This window comes from Ammospiza caudacuta, chromosome 2, assembly GCF_027887145.1.
Source record: "Ammospiza caudacuta isolate bAmmCau1 chromosome 2, bAmmCau1.pri, whole genome shotgun sequence".
Classification (NCBI taxonomy): Eukaryota; Metazoa; Chordata; class Aves; order Passeriformes; family Passerellidae; genus Ammospiza; species Ammospiza caudacuta.
In genome coordinates this window covers 69,817,989-69,844,768 of record NC_080594.1, presented here as the reverse complement: position 1 = coordinate 69,844,768, position 26,780 = coordinate 69,817,989, and the positions used below count along the sequence as shown (strand labels likewise).

At 35.0% G+C, this 26,780-nt stretch overlaps 1 protein-coding gene across 3 annotated transcripts in view; it reads left to right on the top strand.

The window, feature by feature from the left end:
• The window catches only part of DACH1 (dachshund family transcription factor 1), a 350,907-nt gene that overhangs the window by 120,562 nt on the left and 203,565 nt on the right, over window positions 1–26,780 (top strand). For all 3 annotated transcript variants that reach the window (XM_058824679.1, XM_058824678.1, XM_058824680.1), the window contains exon 2: window positions 25,486–25,601. In XM_058824679.1, the coding sequence (XP_058680662.1) occupies window positions 25,486–25,601 (116 nt within the window). The remainder of the gene's footprint in view (window positions 1–25,485; window positions 25,602–26,780) is intronic.

The following is a 26,780-nucleotide window of genomic DNA, read 5'->3' as shown; positions in this document are numbered from 1 at the left end:
AGAGCCCCGAAATTTAAAGAAGTTTAAAGGTATTCTAAAAGGTATGGGCAGTTTTGGACAATTTTTTTCAGTGACTTAAGCATTTTCATACGTAGGTCATAGTGTCCCTTGTCTTCACATACATATTAATTTTAATTTAGCAAAAAACAAAGCAGGTAGCTTAAGTCTTACTTCATTTATACTCTCAGTTCTGATTTCAGTGGATAACCATGCTTGTACACATCTTCGTTAAAATACCTTTGTTGGGTGGTTTTCTTTGGCTTTGGAAAAGATACACTGATATTAGAATTGGTCTTTCATTCTCCTAGTTAGGTGTGCTGTGGTGCTTGTATGTACTTACAGTGCCAGTGGCTACTCATTTTAAAATTTGTTATTTAATGCCAGATTAGCATTTTCTAATGGTGTTTCTGATTTATAACCCATCATTATATGACTATTGTTGTCAAAACAAAGAATCAGACCCAAGCAGTGTTGGAGACACTGAAGGAATCTGATTAAATCTAATAAGGGTCTGAACATATCCCAAATGCATAGCAAGCTACAGTACTTTTCATGATCCTTCTCCTCTTACTTCGCTTCACTACGAGTTTTGGAAACATGCATGTGGTGTGCATAACTTCAATAACTAAGAATTTCACTGATTTAAGACACATCATATCTCATACTATTGTTACAGCCTTCCAGCTGTTTAGTCAATGTGAATGCTCACATCAGTAAAAATAGAATTAGTAGGTTTTATTAGTATGTGTAATATTCCACAAACTGGTGCAAAATGTGATCAGAACAAACAGCTTCCAAAATATGTTAAAAAAAAACCTGCTGCTGATCCTGTTTTGGAGATTTTTTTTTCCATTTTAAACAATCTAAATTAGCTCTTATTCTGTTAAGCAGAATAAATAAAATTCATACTGCAGAATTGGATCCAAAGGACAGAACCAAAGCCCTCAGTCTTGTGAAAAAGCTCCAGAAGTTCTCCTCTTCAGTGTAAAACATTGGTAGCATTTTCAGGTGCTGGTTAAGAGAGATACCAGCACTTTCAGTGTGGTTGGGTGCTGCATAGAATGGAAAGGTTTGTGAAGGTCTGATTTGTAGCTTTGTTTTCATTAACACTGACAAATGGCAGACACGCAGAAGTGTTAGGTTAGAAGGTTTGAAGCATTTGTTGAGTAATCAAAATGTAGTAATTATACACACAATTTGGTGGTTTTAACGACTCTTGACTTGCCTGCATCACATAGGACTTGGCTGGCGCCAGGTAGACTTGGCAACAGCTCTGAAAGGTGTGAGTCATGGGAATGGCTGGCAGATCCCAGAGATACTACTGTGTATCTGGGAAGAAACAAGTTCTTGACCTCTTTCAAGAAAGGCAAAGGGAATACAAAGATCAAAAGTTAGAACCCTGTTTGCTACTCAGTTTTGGTGTATTTTGAATTTTACAACAACATCACCTGCTTGTTCAGTGGCCATGTAAATTGAAAGTAAAGACTGTTAAAATGAGGTTACTAACATTGCTAAGATACCTGTTGATTTGCAAGGTCATGGTGGATTGTGTTATCCATTGTGGACATCTAGCTGGTACAATCTAACAGTTGTGTTTTGGGAATCTCTTTAAATTGAGTATTTATAACTATTGCAGAGCAGATGATTTACAGAGGCTGTAAGCTGCTATGCAACTGCCATTGGCAAAAGACAGCTGCTGCTGCTGTAGGCAATATAGGAGTACCTGCTATGATTCACTTAGAAAGTGTTATGAAACATAACCTTAGAAGATCTGTTCACAGATAGCTATAAACAAAGTTTCAAGGACATGAAAAAAACCCTCAGTCTTCTTGTAACTATTGTTTCAAAAAATAGATACAGGGCACATGAACACAAAATTAAAATCCATTATTGCTTACCGCATCTATTTCTAGTTACAGAGTCACAGAATGGTTGGGGTTGGAAGGGATGTCTGGAGATGCTCCAGTCCAAGCCCTGTGCCAAGGCAGGTTACACAGGCAGGTGGGTTTAGAATGTCTCCAGAGAGTGAGACTCCACAACCTCTCAGCAGCCTCTTCCAGTGCTCTGCCACCCTCAAAGCAAGGAGGTTTTTTCTCACATTCAGAGGGAACTTGCTGTCGTTCACTTTGTGCCCATTGCCCCTTGTTCTGTCTCTGGGCACCACTGAAATGAGTCTGACCTCATCCTCTTGAAACCTGTCCCAGGATGTTTGTATGCATTGATGAATTCCCTCTCAAATTGTCTCTTTGAGTGAAATAGGCAAAATTAATGTTTACTTATATATTTTCCAAATGTCTCTTGCTCTAATATTGAAGCATTCTTCAACCTACTGTTGTATTAGTTAATTTATTAAGAATTTGATATCAAGTTTATGCACTGTTCTTTCACAGGCATTGCCTCACAACCAGCAATGAAAACATGATGTATTAAAAAGACTAAATTTAAAATTTTTTATCTGTGGGGCAGTGTGATCAAACAGGTTTTGTGTAAAATTTTGGATACAAATTGTTATTCCATGAAGAAAAAGCTTGATTTCAGCTTTGGGAAAATGTATTTATTACCAGAATGAGTAAATAAAAAAATCCAAATTTTTTATAGTCCTAAGGTACTATAGACTAAGGTACTATAGACTAGTTCAATAGACTAAAAATGTATTAGTTTTTTTATATTCTGTTCTGATATTCAGATTATATTGTTGAATCATGGCTGTTTCAATTTACCTCTATCTAATTTCTTACATCTTCACATGAGCAGAAGAGAATACAGCCCAAATATCCTTTAGGATAGGTGCAGATTTATTGTATTTGAATTGAAATATTAAAAATAAGGCTGTGCAAGTGTGTAGAAAGATACTGTGCTCTCAGTTTTTTACAAAAAGACCCCTTGGTTAATGGGGAACTTTATTTTAGAATTATTGGTATAATACAGCTCAGCTCACTCAGTTCCTCTTAATCAATTTGACCACAATAACGAAACTTTTTTTTTTCTCATGAATTTTCTTTATTGTTTTGAAAAATGTATGAAGAATGCATTTGGTGCTTTGCATATGTGGTGATTTCTATATATACTTCAAAATGCTGACAGGTAGTGATAAATTTGCTTCTGGCATTGAAGGGCTGTATCTTGAGGGGACTTTTCTTCTTTGGTTCTTTATTCACAGAATGCTGTTAGTATTGTTTGTTACAATGTAGGATATTTATAACAGGAAACATCTGTGGAGCCATAATAAAGAATAATTTTCATAAAGCAGTTTTACATTATCCTTCTACCAGTATCTGATAACAGTCACATTTATCTGGGTGTAGGAACGTTCTGACAGGTGTAAGGGATAACTGATTGATATAAACTCACTACTGCATGAAAATGAACCTTTTGATAAAGACATCTTAGTTAGAACTGATAAGTAAAGTACAGAGAACATAACTGTCTGCTATTATGTATCATTTTATTACCTTTATGTTGATCTTGATCTTTTAAATGGATAGTAAAGCATTGACAAAAGATGACTGAATATAGACATTTGTATAATGTACCTTTAGCGGGAGCATAATCTTTAGATCAAGGACAACTTAACAGGCAAAGGGCTCATAATTCATTAAAATAGAGACACTATCTAGTTCATAACATGGAAAACTTAAACAATGCAGTATTCTAAGGATTCAAAATTAATACTTTTTCTATTTCTTTAAAAATATAGCTCTACTTACATTTTGATGGATTGAGAAGCAGATGAAAGTGTTAGCTAAAAATTAAAAATAGTTAAGAAATTTATTTCCTGTTTTATCAGTTCCCAGAGCTTTTATGGACATATCCACTTTAACATCTCTCTGATATTAAGTTTTGAGCAGATGGATGCTCTGAAAATTATTACTTCATTTATAATGATAAGATAGAAATAAAAGTGTTTCTCTACTTTTGTTTTTTCTCGGAACATATTCTGGCTCTTGAGTATTATTAATACAGTGTTCTGGTATTTTAAAGAGGAAAATAAGTGGAAACCTATGCTAATCTGAAACCCTGTAGAATCTAGAAATTGTTGTCTGGATTAAGAAATAGCATCTTAAATCAGCCTGTTGCTATCATGGAGTAAACGTCAGGAACTTTAATATTTTGGTATGTGTTGATTTAATTTCATATAGAAATAGAATCCTTGGAATTAGCTGAGAAAGTTGCAATAAATAGGAAAATGTCATAGACCAAAGCACAAAGAAAACAAGTAGATACTTATAGTATTTTATCATATGTTAGATATTATTTTAAAATGTTTGTGTAAATGTACATAGTCAGACAGCATTAATTTTATGCTTATTTAATAAACAAATACAAGAAATCCAGTCCTGTACACTGTGAGTAGAGTTTGTATTTGCAATTTACTAATCATGCTATGAAACAAATACTTTTTTTAATCTGAGACTAGAACCATCACAACTTAGTACTGGCTACTAAGGTGGAAAAGGTAATGATAAAGTCTAAAAATTAGTAATCATTTGTGCTATTTCTTGACCACTGGTGGTGATAGTTTTTTTAACTTTAATTTCTTTTGAAAAAAGTAAATTTGAGAGGAAAAAATATATTTCCTGTTATAAGTCTTGGTGAACTTTAAAGCATTGTTTCAAAATAGTACAATTTTAATGTTATGAATGCATGGATAAATATTGTAATTATTGCCAGCTCATCAGAACATGCTAGATTGCAGGTAATCTGATTCCTTCATTTACTGTGTTTTTATTTTAAATGAAACAAAGTATGGTTTTATGAAACATACTTAGGGTCTGTGCAATGAAAGTGGCCTCTTCAATCACTGGTAGAACCTTGACATTTTATTTTTAATCAAAGAAATTTTCTGTCCTAAACTTAAAGGAATTTATGCACATGATTAAGCAATTTTTTGAATGAGGGCCTTCATTTTTACCAGCAGTACTTCATATGAGCAGTAGTTTGTGCTGTGTAATTAAAACATGTTATCAGATTTGGCTTAATTAATGTTAAAACAAAACAAATGCTTGATGCCTGCTTCAAGGACATGGGGAAAAAAAGCTTTCCTACTATTCTTGATTTATCATGTTGTGCCAATGTTGAAAATGAATGAATTATGCTACTTGCCATAGTGACAGATTCTTTTACCAGAAATGTTCTGCATATAGCATTTGTCTGAAGTCAGTTGTTCATATGCTAGAAGAGTCCATGTATGTCTTGTATGCAAATTATTATCTTTTAATCTGTTTATGAATACAGCAAGGTTGAGGTAGCAGAGGTCTGAAAAAATTACCATTGCATTATCTTTGTTTTTTGTGGGGTTAAAACTTTCAGAGCATGCTAATATTAATTGTGGTTAATTTTCCATATTTTTATGGCACCTGAAAACGAGGGGGGCGTGGAGTTGCCTTTTTGATAATATACCATCTCTGTCCAAGACGCTTCATCAGCGTGCCAGGGAAATTGTCACGTGTAAGAGATGACTGAGTGATCCGCCTCACGTGACTCTTATCTCTTCTTCTCCAGTGGCCAGTGGTAAAATTTGACTTGCATGAAATGGCAGGAGAACTATGTGACTGTTTACAAAGGTTGTTCAAGAATCTTTGAAACCTATCAGAATATACATAATTCCATTACTTCTCCTTTTCGATCTCGATCCCTCTAATACGTTTAGTATGTGCGTGTTGTTTTAATATTTGTGTTCTGAGCCCAGTAACACAAGTGACATCAGATATTATTTTTAAAACTAAGGAGAGCTGTGCTGAAAAACTCAGTTTTTCACGTCACAGAAAGTATCATGGCTGTTGGTGATACATGTAGGCTTGATAAAAAGGCTGAAGTCTAAAGAAACAGAACAGCTGAATTTTTTGTTGCACTTGAAGTCATTTTCCATTTAATTAAACTTTGAGGCTTACCAGACATGGGGATAGAGGACTTTGACATACATGGTGTTAATCTGACTACTTTGAAGAAAACTAAAATTTTCTTCCAAAAATGAAAGTTTAAAATAAAAAACAGAAAAAAATCTAAATAAACCCAAACTAACTCCTTATAGGAGAAAATATTTTGGAATTTTCAAAATGAAATTCAGCTTTTTGAAATAATTTCTTTCAGAAAGAGATATAAAATCCTGGTTTGCAACTGATCCACACCTCCGTAACATATCATTAGAGTGTTGACACATTTTAAAAGTGAAACTTAATGAGAAAAAAAGAAAGAAAAAGGAAAATCTTGTAAAAGTATAGATAAAAAACAAACCTAACCAAACCACAGAGATGATATTTTAGAATTCTTTAGTGGAATTGCGTCCTGGCAAAGGCTGATTAGAATAAATGAACCTCTCCTGACCATCAACTCTCCCTGGCTTAGAAGCTGAATGCTGGAAGTATAACATGTATTAGCTTTGGTGCTTTTTTTCTGCCTCTTTTTTCCTTTTTTTTTTTTTTTTTTTTTTTTTTATATATATGTTTACAGGTCTTGGCAATATCTGAGAGACCTTGTTTTCATTTCTGGTCACCACCTCAGCAAACTAATCAATGAGGCATGAACTGCTATCTGCAGAGAAAGAAATGAAAAATAAACCAGAGATAATCCTTCAGTTAAAAGGTTATTCTGTGCGATAAAAGCTATTTTGTTAATTTATTTACTTACTGGTACAGTGAGATAAAGTGAGGGAACAATTAGGGAATTCTAGTTGAAAGGATTTAAAAGGGCAATGACGACTTAATATTTTAGGTTATTTGATTGACAGTATAGTTACACAGATATCTTAAACTAAAAAAATACTGTTTTCAGTGAATCAAAATTCTGTTCGGGTCAGTTGTATTTTCTGCTATTAGTATTTTCTCTACTAATCATATCTTCATGCTCACAAATATTAGTTTAAATCCATATTTTATTTTATATGGCAATTTGTTTAAATAGGATACTAAATTGTTTCTGTAAAATGTCTGCAGTAATAATTGTTTTTCATATTTTATCCTTATTTTTCATCTCTTCATATTTTCTGTTCTTCAAAATGTACTGATATGCATAAAAACGTCATTGTTTTTGACCTATATGTAATCTAGTAGAGTATATTTGTAGTTTGCAGACTATTATGTACTATTAAATTTAGGTTAATGAAGCTAATTAAAATTATTTTAATACTCAGGTGGTTATTTCTGTCTATAAACACCAAGTCTAAGAAAATGATTAGTAAAATCTTTGCCTAACGTGTTGCAGGGATAGTTTGTTTTTTCCCAGTGTCTTGTTGAAAATTTGAAAATTTAATTTATTTATCAAATCTTCCTAGTGTGCAAGTTTGCATTTTGGTTTGCAATTCTGATTAGTTATAGTCTTATGACAAAACTAATACTTTGCATGCACATCTCTACCGACTCACAGACATTTTGAGAAGCAGAGATACGTACAGGTGTCTGTCTCTCTCCAGGTCTTGCAGGAGGGTTTGATCTCTGCTTGGGAAGAAGTAGCACAGTGAGCAGCCCCTTCACCTTTGGAATTGGACAATACCTTGTAGCATTCTGTATATGCAGAATAATCTGCTTTGAAGAGATTAATACTGTATTTGTTGATATGTTACAGCTTCTATCGTTTTACAGGACTGAGGATTATCATTGCCAAGAAATTTTTGTTTTTCTTTTGAATCTTCCTCTTTTCATCTGCCTGAGAATTGGGCTTTCCTTTTTTATTCTACTTGGAGAAGAGCTGTTTTTCACTCTGCTCTTTCTCACTTCCATTTTTATGAAGCCCATTTTTTTCTAAACCTTGAAATTTGCACCTTTTAAATTATTTTTAGCGTAGGAAGAGAAAATATTTTATGTTGCTCGGTTCTATTCTTTAATTCCTTGCAAGTTGTAGATTGACCTAGGTCTTGAAAATTAGAAGCAATTTCTTCACAGATGGGTTGACCAGACATTCTGTGAACTGACTGGGTATGCTACAATTACCACAAAAAATCAAAGGGAGAAAAGAGCTCATGACCATTGTTGCCAGCCAACAGTGGCACAATAACCATGCTGGAAGGGTAGCAAGCAAGACCTCTTTCATGTCAAATCCAGGCAGTGGAGACCGTGGTGAATTTCAGCGCAACCTTTGTGCCACCCTTCCAATGCAGAGGCTCCGCTCTGTTTGCTCACTGCCTCCACCTCGTGGAACTGCCTCACCTGCCACAAGTTACACTTCTCCAAAGTGATGGGTGAGCAGGTAGGTTCAACTTGGCCTGTTGGAATCAGAAATGGATTGTCAAATCGTGGTCAAGCCCATTTAGGATTAATGAAAAAAGTGGAAAAAGTAAAAAAAAAAGGGCAGCTGAATAAGAAAAGGCAACATGCTCGAAGGAGGGTGGTTATTATACAGGAAGTCTGGAAAACTGTGATGAGAAGACATCTTCCAATCCAGTAGTCAGTGTCAGCATTGCACAAACCATCTCTTCTCACTTGTCCCTCCCCTATAAGAGCTCTTTGTTTCATATTTAAGATCTGGTTTTTTCTAACATAATAATTCAAATTTATGTTAGCACCACTGAGTGTTGGGTGTGTTACAAATACACTAGATCAGATCAGAAGCTGTTCTGCAGGACCAGTGCTAGACATGTGCAGGGAAAGAGGATCCTAATAGAAGGTATTGCTGGTACACATATATGCTCAGGAGGCTAATATTCAACATTTACATTGCAGCTATAAACTACCAGATTTGGGTAGTTTGTGTGGCACTTTGTGCAATACACCATTGCACCTGTTTGACTGTGACTTCATTATTTGAAAATTCACATGCACATGCAGAGTAGAGGTGCAAAAAAAATTTAGGCTAATTCAACTTACGTGTTTTCAGTGATGGGATTCCAGCACAAGTTTTAACAGGCTCTCGTCCTTAAACAAATTTTAGCTATTACAAGACCCTTTTGAGCTAGAGATTGCATTTTACTTCTGGTCATACACTTCTTGCAGCCTGAATCAAGTGAAGTTCCTCCATATCATTTTTGTGAAGGATTTGGTACATGATCAGAGTGCAGTCTAAGTGGAATGATCACCACCTTTGAAAACAGGGTTACAAAAAGTGAAGAAATATGAAGATCAGAGAATCTTAAAATCATTCAGGTTAGAAAAAACCCTCAAGATCATCAAGTCCAGCTGTAAACCCAACACTGCCCAGTCCACCACTAAACCATAACTCTAGGCATTGTATCTGCAATCTTTTACACACCTCCAGGGATGGTGATTCAACCACTTCTCTGGGCAGCCTGTTCTTATTCTTCACAACTCTTTCAGCGAAGAAGCAGAGGTGGAGATCCTGTTCTCTCCCATTGCCATGGCTTAGTGGTCTAAATGAGATTTGGGGACCTGCTGGGTAGCAGTAAAATTCTCTGAGAAAATGCAACAAGCTGGTCAGCAAGAAGATTAATATCACAAATAGACTCTCTTCACCTCTGTTGAAGCTATTTAGGTACATGGAAGGGAATTAAAGGTTTCTTAGACCAGAGAAAAAAAATGAGCAAGAATCTGTGTCATGATTAGGAAATTCATCTAGAAGGCAAAAACTTGAGGGCTAGTCTGTGCTTAAATAATGTTTAATTGTAAACTAAGTCAAATCTGTAGACTCCAGCCAGAAATGCTTCACTCAGATGAATGGTCTTGCTAATGTTACTTTTCCCCCCCATCTCTTTGTAGTTTAGTAGATCTCTCAGTCTCTTCTTCAGTCTCAACATTATTATCCTGACCTGTCTAGAGGATGATGATTATTTTTCTTTGTAATAGAGTGAAGTTGTATGGCTCTGCTTCAACTGAAAAAGTCATGCTGTGTGTTTCACATTCTGCAGAAGTAGTCTATAGCTATGATGATTGCGTACAAGTTAGTGACTGTTCCTCTCTCTGCAGTAGCTGTGTTAAAGGTTAAAGCCACTTAATGGTTAGGTGACTAGGGTCTCTATACAATAACCACTGCAGCCTCAAACACTTCCCCAAAGTGATTTATACTTAAAAGAAAAGAGGATGAATAGCTACTGGAATGTGTCTCACTCTTCAGGGAAATGTCATAAATGACTGACGTCCTTGGAATATATACTTCTGCAAAAGTTGGGTTTGTTGAAAACTGTTTCCCCTTAAAACTTTTGAAAAAAATAGAAGTCTTTATAAGTGAATATTTTTGTAAAATTAGTAGAATATGTTATAATGCCGTGTTTACTATTTAAAGATTGACTTATTCACAACTTCAAAATATATTTTGCTTGCTTTTTGCCTGGACACAGAAGCATAGAAGTGAGCTATTCAGCCTCCAAAAAATAGCAATATATATTTGAAACATCATCAGAGTCTTTTCAGAACTGATGGGAAATGGTGTCACATCTAATACATTATTTATCAACCTACAATTTCAGGAATAACAAATATCTTAATTAGTGGAATTAATCAATTATGCTTTCATACATTAGTTGCCTGTAGTCCTCTATAAGGAAAAAAAAAAGTTTCTTCTTTTATTCTACCTTTTTAAAATGTGGTTATCATGCTCTTCTTCTTTCAAGCATTTAGAACAAAGTCCTGATAATTTAATTACATGCCTCATTCAAATGCAAGATCATATGAACCTGTAATGGCTCAAATAATCTGTTTACTAATAATTCATCCAGTAGTGCTTTTTTTGTGAAGGGAGAGGGGAAGGGAGAACCTTATCTGCAATTTCACTTTGGTACAGTATTATAAAAGAATAACAATATAGTTGTACAGTCTGCCATTTAGTTCAGTGTTTTTGGGTGCATTTAAGCTATTGAATTAATCTCACTTTTAAACAATAGAATATAATACTTTAATAGCTTGCCTCTGCACTGGCTTTGTGGGATGCTGAAATGAGTGTTATAATGCACTGTGTATAGTTTCTGCTGAATCTGATTGCTTTAGCAGCAGTCAGGTTGATAGTATCAGGTTCCAGCTTGCTGGGTCAACATGGACCCAGGCCATTAAAGGAGAAAGGTTCAGGGAAAGTTCATTTCTATTGTTTTACCATGGTTACAAAACAGAAAAAAAAAAAGAGAAATCCTGCATTTGTAACTTATTGCTTCCTTGGGCCCTGAAGGTAGTATGATCCTTTTTTCCTCTTAAATTAAACACAGAAATATAAACCTCCTGATTATCTGTAATGTAAACAAAAGAATATTTTCTGATCACTTTTAAAGTAAAACACAGATGTTCTGCATTGACTGCTGATGTCATTAAACAAAGTGTTTGTATTCATTTAATTTGATCTCCCAAACTGTTAGCATTTAAATTTGTTACTAGGTCAATAGAAAAATTAAAACTTCATAGCAGCCTTATAATATTGACTTGTGTTTACATAATTTTCGCTTTAATTAACTCACAGTAAGCCTGTTGAAATAAGTATGTTTGCTTTTTCTCTAAAATAGAACTCGTCCATTGAAGATTTTCTTTTTATTGTGATTATAAAATGAAGAAACATTTTCATGAAAAAGCGTGAGCTTAAATATCATCATATGTGTGTAATGTTTATGGTGCAGTTGTAAACCACTTGTGAGGTACCATTACAAAAGGGTTTAAATTTTAAGAGAAATATGTTTGTTATGTATATAATGGAAAAAGAAAGAATGAAGGACTTAGAACAGTGTTAGTATGTTACACACAAGAGTTGGTATAAGAGGTGAATCATGTAATGGCTGTAATATAGAATAAAATTTGGTATTTGTACCAATATGAAGAAATTCTGCAAAGCAGATGGTTTCACAAACATTTCTCTTAATGGAAGGATTTGCATGAAATTTTACTGAACTCTCAAGGCTGTGACACAACAGAATATTTAACAATATGTTTTTATTTATAAAGACTTTTATGTATAATTCTAATAAGACCCTTTTTTGGGTAAGTGAAGCCATTTTTAGTCAGAGATAATGGTATTCAGTAGAGTGCTAGTCCTGGAAATCAGCTTTCAGGGGTGAGTTTATGTTTCTTATTTTCCAGAGTTGCCTGCTTCTATTATTATTAACTGTGATCTCATTAAGAAAAACAAATTTCACATATGCTAAGCTGGGCCAGGATGAATGTGTATTTTAATTTAAGATCTTTGGGGAACATACAGATAATATTGTTGACTTAGTATGAGTCATTAATCTTCCAAGACAGTGCAAGGCACAGCTCTTAGGGTCTGTCTACCCAAAGAGGATTACAAGAGAGGTCTGTGGTCATTTGAAAAATTTATGTCACTATAAAATTGCAATTGACTGAATTGATATTTGAGTCTTAACAATCCTGATGTGGAAAGGAAGTAGAAAGGAAAATGTTTGTTTGGCATATGTGAAAGTTAGAAAAAGTTAGAGTGCAAGGAGTACTAGGTACACTCTCTATTACCCTTTGTTTATCCTTGACTACACTTCTAGGTTCGGTATCCATTAGCAAGTGACATCTGGTTTTTCATTTGATTATGGGGCTCGTTTTCTTTCTTAAATGATTGTGTTAATGTTGGTGCCCTGCTAATCACCTGCAGGGATTGTAGTCTGTGTGTGCGCATGCTGCACAAACAGATAGGCACACACATCTGTGAATGTGTGTTTGCATACAGAATCACAGAATCATTTCGATCGGAGCCATTAGCTGAACCCTGCCAAGTCCACCACTAAACCATGTCCCTAAGCGTCCCAGCTACATCTGGGAATGGTGACTCAGCTTCTCAGGGCAGCCTGTTCTGATGCTTGATAACCCTTCTGGTGGTTAAGTTCTTTCAAATATCCAGCCTAAACCTCCTCAGACTGACAGGTCTGTCATTCCTAGTGTGGAGATACTATAATGAAGAGTGTGGTTCTGTCATGGTGAGGAAATGGAGAATACTCATCTTCCACCCTTTAGCTCTTAGTGGAAGAGTCAGAAGCGGAACTGTTTGCATGCTGTGTGTTTCTCTAGTCCAGCTGAGTAGTTCATAGTCTTGCAGCCCAGTGGGAGAGAGGGTGGCAGTCAGTACTTACTAAAGAGAACCAAATCTAGATTGATTCCTCCTTTGATTTAAGGTGCTTTGGGATGAGAACACCTGTTACCTTGGTACTGTCAGCGCAGAGACTCCCATGCACAGAGGGTGTGCTGGCCTGTATACACATGTATATGTGATATACATTACATTCATGCAAACAAATATATCTCCTGTGAAGGGCTGCTGTGTGAGAGAGAGCGCTCTTGCAAGGACTACATCTCCTGCTCACACAAGTCCAAAGCATGCCTTGCCAATTTTTTTCCCTCTTAAATTGTTAAATAAAGGGATAAATGAGAAAAAATGGTTGCTTTACTCTTTCACATATTGCTTAAAAACTTTAGAATTTTAATCTCTTTTAAAAGATAGTGTAATGAAGATATACTGATAAATAAAATGAGAAAGCAACATTACAAACTTATTGTACTTTGCCACTTCATACAGTTAAATTAAAACAGAATATATCTGTTATCCATTTCAAGAAAATTTAGAGAAGGATAATTGATTGATACAAAATTCTTCAAATTTGCCCTTCTTCAAATATTGATAATTTTTTGGAAAAACTGCATAAACACGCTGTTCAGTTAAAGTTTGGGAGTGCTTTTGTGTTGGTGAGCAATAAAGTCATGGAAACATCACTGACTGTCAGCCAAGCATGTAACCAAGCACATTTCTGGACAGGATAATGTCTAATTTGATTATTGTTCTGTGAAAGAGACAGTCTTCTGCTGTTTGTTTTTTGGTTTTTTGTTTTTGTTTTTTTTTTTTTTTTTTTTCTTAAGAACCTGATCCATTACCACCCAAACCCAGTTCTGCCAGAAGTACTTCCAAACAGCATAGGAAAGCATATGGTTTGGTCAACTAGGTCTTTCTTTAGTATCATCTTCAGTACTGAATTGAAGCTTGAAACAACAAAAGCTCAAACAAAGTCTCCAGCAAATATAATGTTTTGGGGCAAACTCTAGCACTGACAAAAATGTATCTTTTTGATCCATGACAATTTGATCACCACATCGAACATTCAGAGAACATCAGCTGGAACAAAATCAGGGGAAAAAAACCCTCTTTCTATTAGTATGTTTGATGATTTGGATGATTTTTCATTCCTGAGCCTTTAACTTTCATGTTAAATTTTCTGAGCTTTTCTGTGTGTGAGCAAGACAGAGTGATAGAAGAGTAGAATTTTGTTGGTAAGAAAACAGAACAAAGACTAAGGTAAGGCTTTGAGATAAGTAGGAAATATGGCGAACCAAAACATAATTGTGAATTGGCACCTATTTTAACTCTTGTTTTACTTGTCTCTGGGCATAGATAGAAAATCTTTTTTTTTTTGTAGTTATTGTGATTAATTTGTGTTTCATTGTCATCTGAACGTTCAGTCAGGATTTGTTCTTGTTGTGCTATGAGCTATGTGGCCAGAGCCAAAAGAGAGTGTGCATGCATGTATGGAGATGTGCCAGGCACAGTGTATGTCATTCAGGTGTCATACGGATGTGCACACTGGCCAGCTGTGCCCCAGGAGAGTGTGCTGCAGGTCTGGGTGCCATTTTGCCCATCCTGGAAGTTGTATTCCTGTTTAAAATTCGCTTACATGAAATCCTGTGGTATGTGTCCCATGCAGCTGAAGATGTGAGTTCTTAAAAGGAAGGATGAATTGGATTGGAAGTTTCTTATTGAGAGTTCATTGTTGAGAATGCATTTGTAAGCATTAGAATAACTTGATGAATTTAGTAATTTGATTTTGGAGGTTCTTTTTCTGCCTTGAGTGAGATGCTTTTGAGGAACACATCTTTCAGACACAATGCAACAGAAATTTGACTGAATTTCAAAGACTAATATCTTCACCAGGTACTTGAAGATGAGAGGTAAAGGGACTAATAGAGCATGGGTAACTTCCAGTCACAGAGTAAATATAGTATATCCATATTAAAATAAACTTGTCAGTAACTGATTTAGGCTTTTCCATAGAATAGATTCTTTGATGTCTTCCTATGTAATTCTGTAGTATGCAGATTCATAATGGAATTACCAGAATTACAGTGAAATATAAATAATCATAATAATAATTTTAAAAAATCAGAAGTAGAAACATTTGTCAGCTCTGTTATCTAAAAGCATACTCCTTGTACTACTTTTTGGAAATGCCTGATTAACCTTTCAGTGTTTCCTTAGGATAACACATTAGTAGCAGACTGTTATTTCTAAGAGGATGGACTTTATGTAAGGTGGTTAAAGGACAGCTTGGGGAACTGGCTGCATTTCAGGCCTGCAAATAATTTACCTTCAAACACCAACTAAGGGTTATGGCAACATGTTTTAAGGTGTCACCAAATTGGATCCTCTGTAGCTTGATGGAAATGCACTGAATGACTTTTGAATTGTTAAAAGTATAACAAGTCAGAGTATCTCTGCTTGAATCACTGTAATATTTCCATTTGGACCTATAGTACTGTCTGTTTTTTATGGTTCTTTTTTTAGAATGGAGGAGTCTTGGACTGCTATTCTTTATGGTTCAAATTACTATAGTACTACTGCTTTGGAGGGAATGCTGTGCTACTGTTCGTATGTTTATAGATGCTGCTCTGCAATGAAATGGGAGGTTGATTGTTTCTGTTGCTTGCCTTGCACAAGGAAAATAAAATACAAAGTTATTTTACAATATTCCATAATGTAGTGGCCAAGCAAGTCTACATCTAGACTTGCAAGGGTGGAACACTATAACACATGAGGCATCTTGATTTCACAAACAGATTTTGGGGACTGGGAACACAGGTAAGTTTTTTGGAGTGTACTGTAATTTTGTTTTTCCTTTTGAGTTCATATTTTGCTCTATTTTGGAAGTATAAAGTACATTTAGAGTACATACAAGGATTTACTAATTAAAGGGCATCTACAAGGGTAATCCCTGTCTTGTATCTCTTGGTCTGCATGGGTTTTCAGTGATGAGCATTGTGCTGGGTGTTACACAAACCCATGGCTGTTCTGAGAGCTGGTTACTGTCCCAAACAATTTGAAGTCAGAGTGGCAGAGGTGAAACTGATTTTGTGCATATTCTTTAGTTTCTACTTTTGGACTTGCTTACTGATACCAAATAGAAGTGCACTCAAAGAATGGACCCTCTCATTGTGACCCCAGACATCATCTGCTCAAAGAAACTTGTAATTTTTAATGCTCAGTAATCATCAGAAGATTAATACTTATTTTGTCTTTATAAATATATACAAACACAGATCACCTTATTTAAAGATTTAAATTCTTGATTTTAGTGAATACTGCATGGTTACCATCAATCTGTGTTACTCCATCTGAGCAGTTACAGCTGTACAGACTAGGAGAGAGTCTTTTCAATATTTCATACCACTACTGTTACTCTCAAATGTACAATAAAAGTCACTTTCAAGCTTTTATTTAGGCAGTTCCAGCAATTCTTTGGAAGTGTACGGTTAATGAGTGTGGGTTTTCAGAATTAAAAATAAGGTGAATAAAGGGCAGTGAACATTAACCATGGTCTCTGGCAGAAGCGGGTATAAAATTTTTCATAGTGAGTATAAAGAGTTTTTTAAAGGGCAAAGGGTTTAAGATATAGGCAACTTCATTAAAGAGGTGACAGTTCACTTGTTTCAGCATTTCATATAAGGAATTGTGGCCAATTAACTGACGAGTGCATTCAGATACTACAGTGGATACACTCATATGATAGAACTTCATTATCAACTGTTATGAATAAAAATAGCATATTAATCATTGCACTGCCAGGAGAACCAGAATATTTTCACTAAATACCTTGAATGCTACAGTATTTTTTTCTTTTTTAAAGTTAAATCATCACTGATGTGTTTATGTATCTTATGTCCAATACAGACAGAAATGGACACTAGCTCTGTGACCCCTGGAGCACGGGTGGGCTTGCACCTTATGTAGATGCTTTATCTTGTAGCATTTCTGCTCTTGTTTTTAAGTGGCTCTCAAAATGGCAGCTGCTCCCCAGTATGTTCTGATGAAAGACAAATCAAATAATATTTTTTTCTAAAGAAGTTAAACAAAAATTTCTTAAATAAAGATAGTTGCTTAAGTATGGTTACATATGTGTTCCAAAGAGGAGTATGCTGTTATATGGCCTGTTTTTGCTTTGAGTCTAATTGGTTATTTGTACGTGCAATTATCTGATTTATGTTCACAAATTTGTAATTACATGTGCAAGTCATATGCAGAGATGAATACAGATGGTTGGAAAACAAGCCTTGAAGCAGGACTGTTCATTCCAACTAAAGTTCATACATTTAAATCATTGTTTCAGGCCATATGCAGACTCTAACACACATAACCACAAGAGTTAGGCTTGCTTTACATTAGGAATCATCTCAGCAACTTGAACTAAAAACTTTTGTAAAAAAATGAAAGCTTAAAATTTTTTTAGATTTGTGTCATTGTGGATGAAACCTGCCTTTCTGGCCTATTAACTCCATGCTTGACATTTTTATAGTATATATAGTAGATGATGTTTTGAGGGGATGTTTTTAGAATTAAAAGCCTAAGAAAAGATGAAAACAGTTGAGGAAAAAATAGGCTTTGCATCTGTTATAGTTTGGGGTTTCATGTGGGTGAATAACACTGTTAGAAGGAATCATTTAGCTTGCATATTTAAATTTTGGGTGGGGTTTATGCTGTAAGGTTGAGTGAAATGGGAAAGGCATCTGTTATAACTTGACAGAAAGAGCATTTTGTGGGAAGCATGCACTTTATATCACTATTTTTTCCACTTTTTTTTTCCAAATTTTTTTGATAGTTGCAGAATTCTTCTGAAAAGACAGCAGTGTAAATTGAGGAAATAAGTACAAATTTTCAAGGTTTTCTTGTTATTGTTTTCTTGGTTTTTTTTTGTTTATTTTCTTGATATTGCCAGTATTCCTAAATAACTTTATCCAGGATCACCAATGCTGTGATTTCTGAGTACTGTTTCTGAAGCAAGGTTTATATAATGAAAAAAAAAATCAATATGGTTTGAATCTGCGCATGAGTTCTCTTTAATAATTGCATTTCATTGTTCATTCGGACTTATTTTCAACTGTGCCTTGTGTGGCTGTCATCATCAGAAGCTTGTGTTTCACAGTTATTGCATAATCACGAGTGCCAACATACTTACGTGTTTTAAGAACTTTCAGGAAGATCTAGTATTTCAGCTAATTAGATGAAGCAGTGAGCTTTTTGACTTAATTTACTTCTGACATCATAATTCTGCCACCCAACAGAATTGCCTTCATTTCTTATCTGTTTTTCTCTATTTGCAATAGATTATTTACAGATCTCAATTTCATTAAGAGAACAGGCATATGCCAGTAATATTTTGAGTTTATGTACAATCACAGCTGTATTTAAACCTGGTACTGTAACTTACGGCAGTAACACTCAGATTTCTAACTGGTTTTATTTAATTTCTTGCCCTTTAGATCATTCATATATTCAAGTATTATCATCAGTCACAGAGAATCTTTTTCTTAGATTCTTTCATTGTGTTTGTAGTAGGACTTCAGCCATCAAGGGAGAACTGGCAGGTGTTGCTGTAATATATATTTTATATATTCTTGCACTCTTGTACCTTGTATCTTAGACTCTTGTATCAAAAATATTACTAATCTTGCTGAAAAGCAGAGTGATTTGGGCTGCAGTGTTGAGGAGGATGAAAATGACATGCTGTTTACATGACAGTTCTGCTAGGAAAAGAAGTAATTCAACAAGGTCTTCTCTACCCCAGCAAAAGAGTAGAATCCAAGGACTAACCTGTGCTCCTGTATTACTGCAGTAAATGACTTTGGAATGGGATACGAAGTGAAATATATTTTCTTCCATTTATTTTTCTTCCACTGATAAGCTGGTATTGCGTGTCTGACCCAATATCCACTTTTTGGCCATTTTGGTTCAAAAATAGCAGTCAAGTGTTCTGTTACTGAAATGCAGTAATGTTTCATCAGCATGATTTCTCCACTGCTCACTCTGTAACACAACCTAATTCTTTTGGAGATCATTCATGCACTTCTTTATGAAGATTTTGAAACAGATCTTTGTATTTATTTTTATCAGCATTGTTTGCTGTCTCAGTAACTCCTAATATATCATGAGTTCAGCATACTTATTGTGTGAGAACATTTTCTGTTTAATTGTGAGAAGAAAAATAAATTTAAGGTAATTGCACTGAGAGTTTTATTGTTTTACAAGACTGCTGCAAGTAAAAAGGACATGGTGTGACTTCTGATGGTTGTTTTACTAACTGCCAAAATAAGTGTATGCTGTGTCTTAGAATTGCATTTTTTACTTTGTTCTTGAGTGGGAGCAGAAGGGGAAAACCTAAAATAGTAAAGTATAAGGTTTGGATCGATGTACTTTGTCATTTTTTTGCCTTTAAAATGCTAGTTCAGTGCATCAGAAATATTTATGAAGGTTACCTTGGCAAGCAAGTGTTTTCCAAGCAAAGGAATTAAATTACACAAAAGGTTTAGTCAGTCTTCCTAGACCTTGTTTTTCAGTACTGACACGCCCTTGGCTCAAGTCGTGCAAGTGTGAAGGCTGCACGTATGGTGAGAGCAGCACAGCAGCTATCCCAAACCCCAGAAATGCCGCGTGGGAAGAGCCCACTGCCTGTGGTTACAGGTTGTCACAGGGCATCTCTGTCTTTGCATTAAGTCAGCAAGCGACATCTTCTGCCCTTTTGCAGTGTCCATTGTATGGCGAGCACATGACTGCTTCCAGTGGCTGATCACCTAAATGTCATTCTGCCTGCTTCTTTGAGGTCAAAAGTTCTGTGTCAGGCTTTGAAGCACTAAGGGGAGGTGGAACAGATGAGAAATAAAGCATAGATTTTCAAAATGTACCTAAATGAGATGCATAAGTGCTGATGTAGCTAAAATTGGTGTTGATATTCTAAACTGTTTCAGCAGTTCTAAGAACTTAAAAAATACATTAAATGAATACACCAAATCCTTGTTACAGATTTGCTTCCTATCACTTCTGGCATGTAACTTTTCCTGCCACTTCCCAATATTACTGATTATAAAACTGCCTGGCCAATGGTAACCTCACTGCATCATGTATGCCCAGCTACAGATGAGGACGATATTTCTGTGCACTAAACTTGCTCACAGACAAGATTAAAAATAAACCTTTACATGTAGAAAACAAACCCTGAAATTCAGTAATTTTGGCAGGAAAGGCAGTTTGCCCTCTTACTTGCAGTTTTCTTTATAGGTACTTTATATATATAATAAAAATAATTTAAAGGAGTAAAACTTGATTTATCAAGTGTTAATATTGCACAATTGTTCCTCAAAATCAGGACATGAGAAAGATAAATCACAGAATTATCTCAACATTTTTGAATACTTCTAGTTTCCTAGCACATATTTTGCCATGCAGTTAGTCATCTGTAACTGCTAGTGATGTGCTCTGAGAATTATATACTACTCATGAAGAGTTTCAGCTGTTTTGGAGCCAAACCTTCCTTGGTGCTCAAAGGTCTTAACAGAAATCAGTGGGAAGTCTACTTATCTAAGGCTTTCAAGGATGAGACCCTTAAATTTTAACATCAAGTCTGTCTTCTGGCAGATAGTAATAAGGGCTGAATGCAGCCTTAGATGCATTCAGTTACATTTAAAGCCGAGCAGATAAGCCCATACTATTGTCCTGTTGTCTCTTTCCATGTGATTGTACAGGGCCAGGTTTTCTCTTGATTACATCTGCTTTTAATTGTTTAGCACTATCAAAACATTTCTAGGAGCGAGCTCATACTTGATAATGTAATTGAAATTACGCAAAACTTTAAAAATATTATCAAAGCACAACATTTTAACTGATAAGGAACACAGACTCTTCCATTTCTTATTCTTTAATTCAGCCATCTGTTGTTTTCTAGATTTGGTAAGACAGGAAGGATAGAAGACTAATATATGTTGATCAAAAGACCGAGAAATAACCATATTCTCTGCCTTAAATAGTCTCAATTGCTTCTCATGCTAATCACAGTGCAGTACACAAATACACCCTTTTTCTTCAAAGATGAAAATGCTACAGCCAGAGTATTCCTTGATGTATTTATGAAATTGAAGAGATGAAATACAAATCTGGCTGAAAATTGATGGATTTAATTTCAGTCATTCTGGAAAGTGTTCTGGTTATCTAATTAGCTGATGTTAGTGAAGAAAGTCCATGAGACTTGCAAGATTCACTAATCTGCACCTTGAGTTCCTCATTCTCATAATGGCATATTGTGACTGTAAACCATGATAATTTCTCCAAAAATAAAGATCAGTTGTCTGTAGGAATATCTTATAAGACTTGAAAAAAGTCTGATCATTTTATCACAAACTGACACAAGTTTATAGAAGGCTGATAGATTTTCATGGGAATAAATTCATTTAGGTGTTTCACTTGAAAAAAACTTGACTACTAAGTTAGTAATACATAGTCCCGTAGAAAGCTTTCATTTTCTTCTTCAATATATGTTATCTCAGGTATGAAAATTTAAATTTTAGAGCAGAAAATAACTTATTCATATATCTAAAAGCAGAGTGACACTCTATTTTAAGACAGATATCTTTTTTAATACAGTTCACAAGGAACTGCTAACTTCCCTATAGACTTCTACCCTGGTCTTTAGAACAGTTAATCTTGTGGCTTCCTTTAATCTTTGTTGATATTGTCTAGTTTCTGCTTTGTTTAATTTACTCTTTGAAGAATGAAATAGTAGACAGGAAGACATCAGCTGTGTCTTCCAGATGTAGCATTGTTTCTTCCAGTGTCTTCTTGTGGAGTCCCAAAACACTCCTTAACTTCTCTGTGCTATAACCCTAGGTATTCACAAGGTATTCACTTTGGCTTTTGGGGTTTTGGCATTTCACACTGTTTATCTTAGCTCTAAAAATCCAGACTTTAGACATCTTCAAAATCAAAATGGGTTATCTTTGAGTTTACCCATTGAGATAATTAGCATTTCCATAAGAAGTCATGTGTGCTTTTGGGAAAAACAATGTAGTTCTTCCGAAAATTGTATTCAGATAAAAGACAAAATCTTACCTTTTTTTATGTCTATAAACGCTTATCTACAAAATCTAAATTTGAGTAAAAATAGTATTATCATCAGCTTTTAAATGATGATTTTTGTATCATAGTGTCGTCAACCAGAAAAAGAGATTACTGACTGTTCTGGAATTTAAATGTATCTTTTACATAATAAATCAACTCATACCTATTTAAATTATGTTTAATTTTTTATACTGAAGATAAATCTACTGATTTAGATACAGAAATAGGCATATGATGAGTATTTTGAAGATTTCTTATCTTGTAATGAAAATGAACGTGCCCTAATCTAAAAATAAGTAGGTCTTTACTATACTAGAGTTTATGAAAAATACCAACAAAATGATTTATTAACCTATTTTTATCGTCCTGTTTATGATAGTTAAACTAATTTGCTATGCTTTTGATGTTTTTTTAAAGAGTTTATCATATAGCTATAAAAATGATAATGAACTACAAAACAACATGCGAGTTTTCAATTCTAGTCAAAGTGATTGTTTTTTAAAGTATTGTTTTTATGCCATTTTCTGTATGACTTTGGTAATGATTTATATGAAATTCTTGCAATTCTTACAGTTTGAAAATGAATCTTACAAAATGGTAGTATTTCAAGTTAGTACTAGTTAATGAAACAAACGCTTAACAAATGACAACTAACAAATTAAGTCAAGTATTGCTATTCAATCAGTTATTAAGGACAATTAGATATATTCATTTTAATTGTGTATTGCATAGTCTACCATGCCTCTAAATCAGATCTTCCAGGCCTTAAGAAATAATTCTTAATTTGCCTTACAGTGTTTTTCTGCCTTGTTATTAGGAAAAACCCGACATCTCTTAAATAGGTAAATTCCTTTTAATAGTAGATTGGAACCAGTGTCACTTAAAATTTTTATCAGGATTAAACAGGTTTCCTTCTCAGAAATTACATTTAAATAGAATCACAGAACAAGCTGAGTTGGAATGGCTCTGTAAGACCAAGTCTGGCTCCTGGCCCTTGCGCAGGACCATCCCCAAGTCACACCATGTGCCTGAGAGCATTGTCCAAACACTCCTTGAACTGCCAGGCTTGGTGCTGTGACCACTTCCCTGGGGAGCCTCTTCCAGTGCCCAACCATCTACTGGCTGAAATATTATTTGTAAGATTGGAATTGGAAGTTTGGGACTTTAGAAAACATTTACTTTCGGGATAAATTTTGGGATAAATCATGGAATGGGGTTGGGTTGCTGGACTAATTTATGGCTTTGAGTGTAACACCCCACTGCTTTTGTACACAATAGCACAAGCAATTTGATTCTGGAGGGTGACCAAAGGAAGAGTTCTGCCTTGGGTATTTCAGTATCACTCACCTATAATTTGCTGCTGACCTTTGTTTAGAGATTTGGTCCATGACTGCCTTCCCTTAGGCTTTGAAGAGGAGTGGTTTTATTCCTCAAAATCAAAGACAAAAGCATCCAGGCTTCATCATGGCTACACTTGGTAGTTAACATCAAAGAAAGTCTTTGCAGGTGTGAACTTGCTTTTTATAAAGACCTAGAAGTTACTGGTACATTGTGCATTGTGCCACATTGCTTGTGTTCTGTTTTGCTGCTGTCAGACCCTGCAATGGTCATATCACAATAGTGATTTGACTACTTCATCATAGATACTTAAATGAAACCATTAAAGTTTTCCTACACACTGGCATTTTTTGGTGCGTGAATATATTAGAAACACTCCATTTAAATCGGATCATTTTTGTCTATAATGTTTTGTTCAGTTTTATGTGTATTCATGGTATATTTATTTTTATTGTAAATCACAAAGGAAATATCAAAGAAAATCTGAAGTCATTTAATTTGGTTTTCTGAGCTGGAATAAGACAATGTGCTTTTTCTACAACTGTTTTTCTGCAATTGTTTTTCTCGTTGTTTTGAACATATGACAATTTTGTTTACACTAAAGAAAATCAAAAATGCCAAACCAATCAAAGAAATTACCAAGCTTATAATTTTAATAATGACCTCAGCTCAGGACATTAAGTTAGGAATTAATGATCAGTTAAGGTTAATGACTCAATGCCTTGAGTCATTAAACTTCAAGAAAATGCTCTGTACTTTGATTGTTTTTGGTTTATTAAAGTTAGGTTGTAGAAGGTGCCAAAAAAAGAAAAAAAAAGAAAGTATTTCCAAACACAATGGAAACTAATATGAATAGAAAGCAGAGGTATTTTATTATCTGCCTCGTTCTGCAGTCCCAGCATAGCTAGAAATTAGAATTTTGTTAGTATGAGAACCTAAGGAGGAAAACCTTTCATACCCACCTTTCTTTTCTTTCTTGCTCTGAGACAAATTAAGAACTTCAAATGTTTGTCAGATCATAAGTTAACACTGCAGTTTTAGAGCAGCACATCACCTTATTCCATGAAGTTATTCCACAATGTCCCCTAAATGAGCAGTTGCAGGATGTTGCAGTGGTACCATGCTATGATCTGTACATAGGAATCCAAGCCTTTGGATATATATTGTATGAGCAGGTACATATTTGTATATAAGTTGGCAATAAGTATTTTCATTATCATCTGTCTCTAATTTGTGTGCTACTGAGGCAGTCCAGGAGTTGGAAAGTTGTGTATGTGAGCATTTAACAGATAAGGAGTGCTTAAACCTGAAGGCCTTTATTTTTCCATACTGGAGACATGTGAGCTGCTGTGATGGCTTTTGCTCAACAATATTGTACAAATAATTCCGAGTCCTTTCTGACATAAAGTAGTATATTTAAAGTAAGGTGTCTTAGTGAGATTTTCACTTTAAATAGAATAAGGGTTAAATGATAACTTGACTTATCTTTTAAATGACAAAAAATAAAGAAATTGCAAGACCTTTTCACACATTAGATATGTATTGTCATTTATCATCTAGATATCAGGCTAGCAGTGCGAAGTAATAAAACATATCATCGAAAAATGTGCTATAGGTCTGAATCACTCTTTCATTCCACCTCCCAGCTAACTGTAGTATTAAATCAAACAAGCAGAACATTTCCTTAGGCAGCCATTGCCTTTTAATTTCCTGAAGAACCTTAAAATATCATTCATTACAAGTACTACACATATTTGGTTTTTAAAAGTCTCATAAATCAATAGCAGGCTGACTGTAATAATTATTACAAGTTAGTGCATAATTTTCGTGCTGAAGGCTGCATGCAGAACTTTAGCATATGCAAACGAGGCAATTCAAACTGTGTATAGATATTAATATGAAGAAGCAGGTAACGAGGTGCAGGCTATGAATTATGCATCAAGAGCGGCTGATCTTCAATGAGGAAAATGAATTCAGCATGTAATCTAATTAGTGATGGAAGTCTATTACATCTAACTGCAAAAGCAACCGTCCTTGAAACAAATTTATTTACAGTCCATGTTACCACTTGAAACAACTTTGAAATGATGTGTAAGACAACAGCTTAATTGTAAAAATTTTTTTGTTTGTTTGTTTCAGTTCTAGACCTGGAAGGCCTCCTAAGAGGACTCAAAGTGTCACCTCCCCAGAGAATTCTCATATCATGCCACATTCTGTCCCAGGCCTAATGTCTCCTGGAATCATCCCGCCAACAGGTAGGATCGCTAGAAACACTTTCACACGGGCAATCTTTGGAATTCATGGCTTGTATCCACTTGTTAATAGATTAACAGTCTAGGAAAGCAGCAGACAAATATCACAATAGTTCCCCTAATGTCACACTGTTGGTACACAAACATGTTGTGTGTAATGGAAATTGTGGCAGCTTAGTACTTCAGAATAACTGAACAAATAATAATCCTTTATTAATTTTTTCCCCCTGTTCTTTTTCTTTATAAGCAAAAGCCTTTCAAAGCATGAATTACCTATCATTAGACAATAATCTCCCTATTCATTTTTAATAGATCAGATATCTTCTGCTTTTTTTTGCTGCTTTGCTTCATTAGATAATGTCATCATGAATATAGTTGCCTGAAGAAACTGAGTTAGTTAAAATAACTCCATGCTGCACACATGTCTTTCTTAATTTTTCATCCTGAAATTCTATTTTTGATATGTCTCCTGAGGCTTTACACTAATATAAAGTCCTGTAACAATCTGTTTCTCATACTACTATTTTCTTTTGAAAGTTACTGTACCATCTCCTAGCAGTGACTTGCTCTTAGACATGGTTAAATTTAGAAAGGCTGTTTTGCAGGGAAGAGATGAACAGTCACCCAAAGATGGAGGCACCCAATAGTCAAGCTGCTGGGGGTGCCACATTCTCTCTCTTCATATTACAGACCAGTGAAACTCTGGTTTCAGCAGAGTCCACCTGAGCTTCTACTTCTTGCCCAGTTATTTCCTGCTTATCTGCATGGCTCAGTCTCTCTAACACTGATTTTCTCTAAGGAAAAAATAATTAACTAGACAGATCAAATAGAGAGGAAGATTACTTGATCTGGTGGACCGGATGATGGTTGGATGTTTGGGTTCATGTCCATGATCACGTCTCTCTAAGTACAAACATGATTCTTGGCATGATTTTCATCACAGATGACTAACATCTCAAAAGAAATGCTCAGTTCAGGAAACAACAAATACCAGAAACTGTTTGAATGTAATTGTCTTGTCTGGAGGAAGAAGGAAAGTGAAAAAGGCTTAGCTCAGTGGACAAAAGGGGACCTGTACTTTGTCTTAGGCTCAGCAGCTGCTTTACATGGTGAGATAGACGTATAGCTAGAAATATATTTTATTTGACATTTAAAATTTTTTAAAGGTGAAGAGAAGTGATA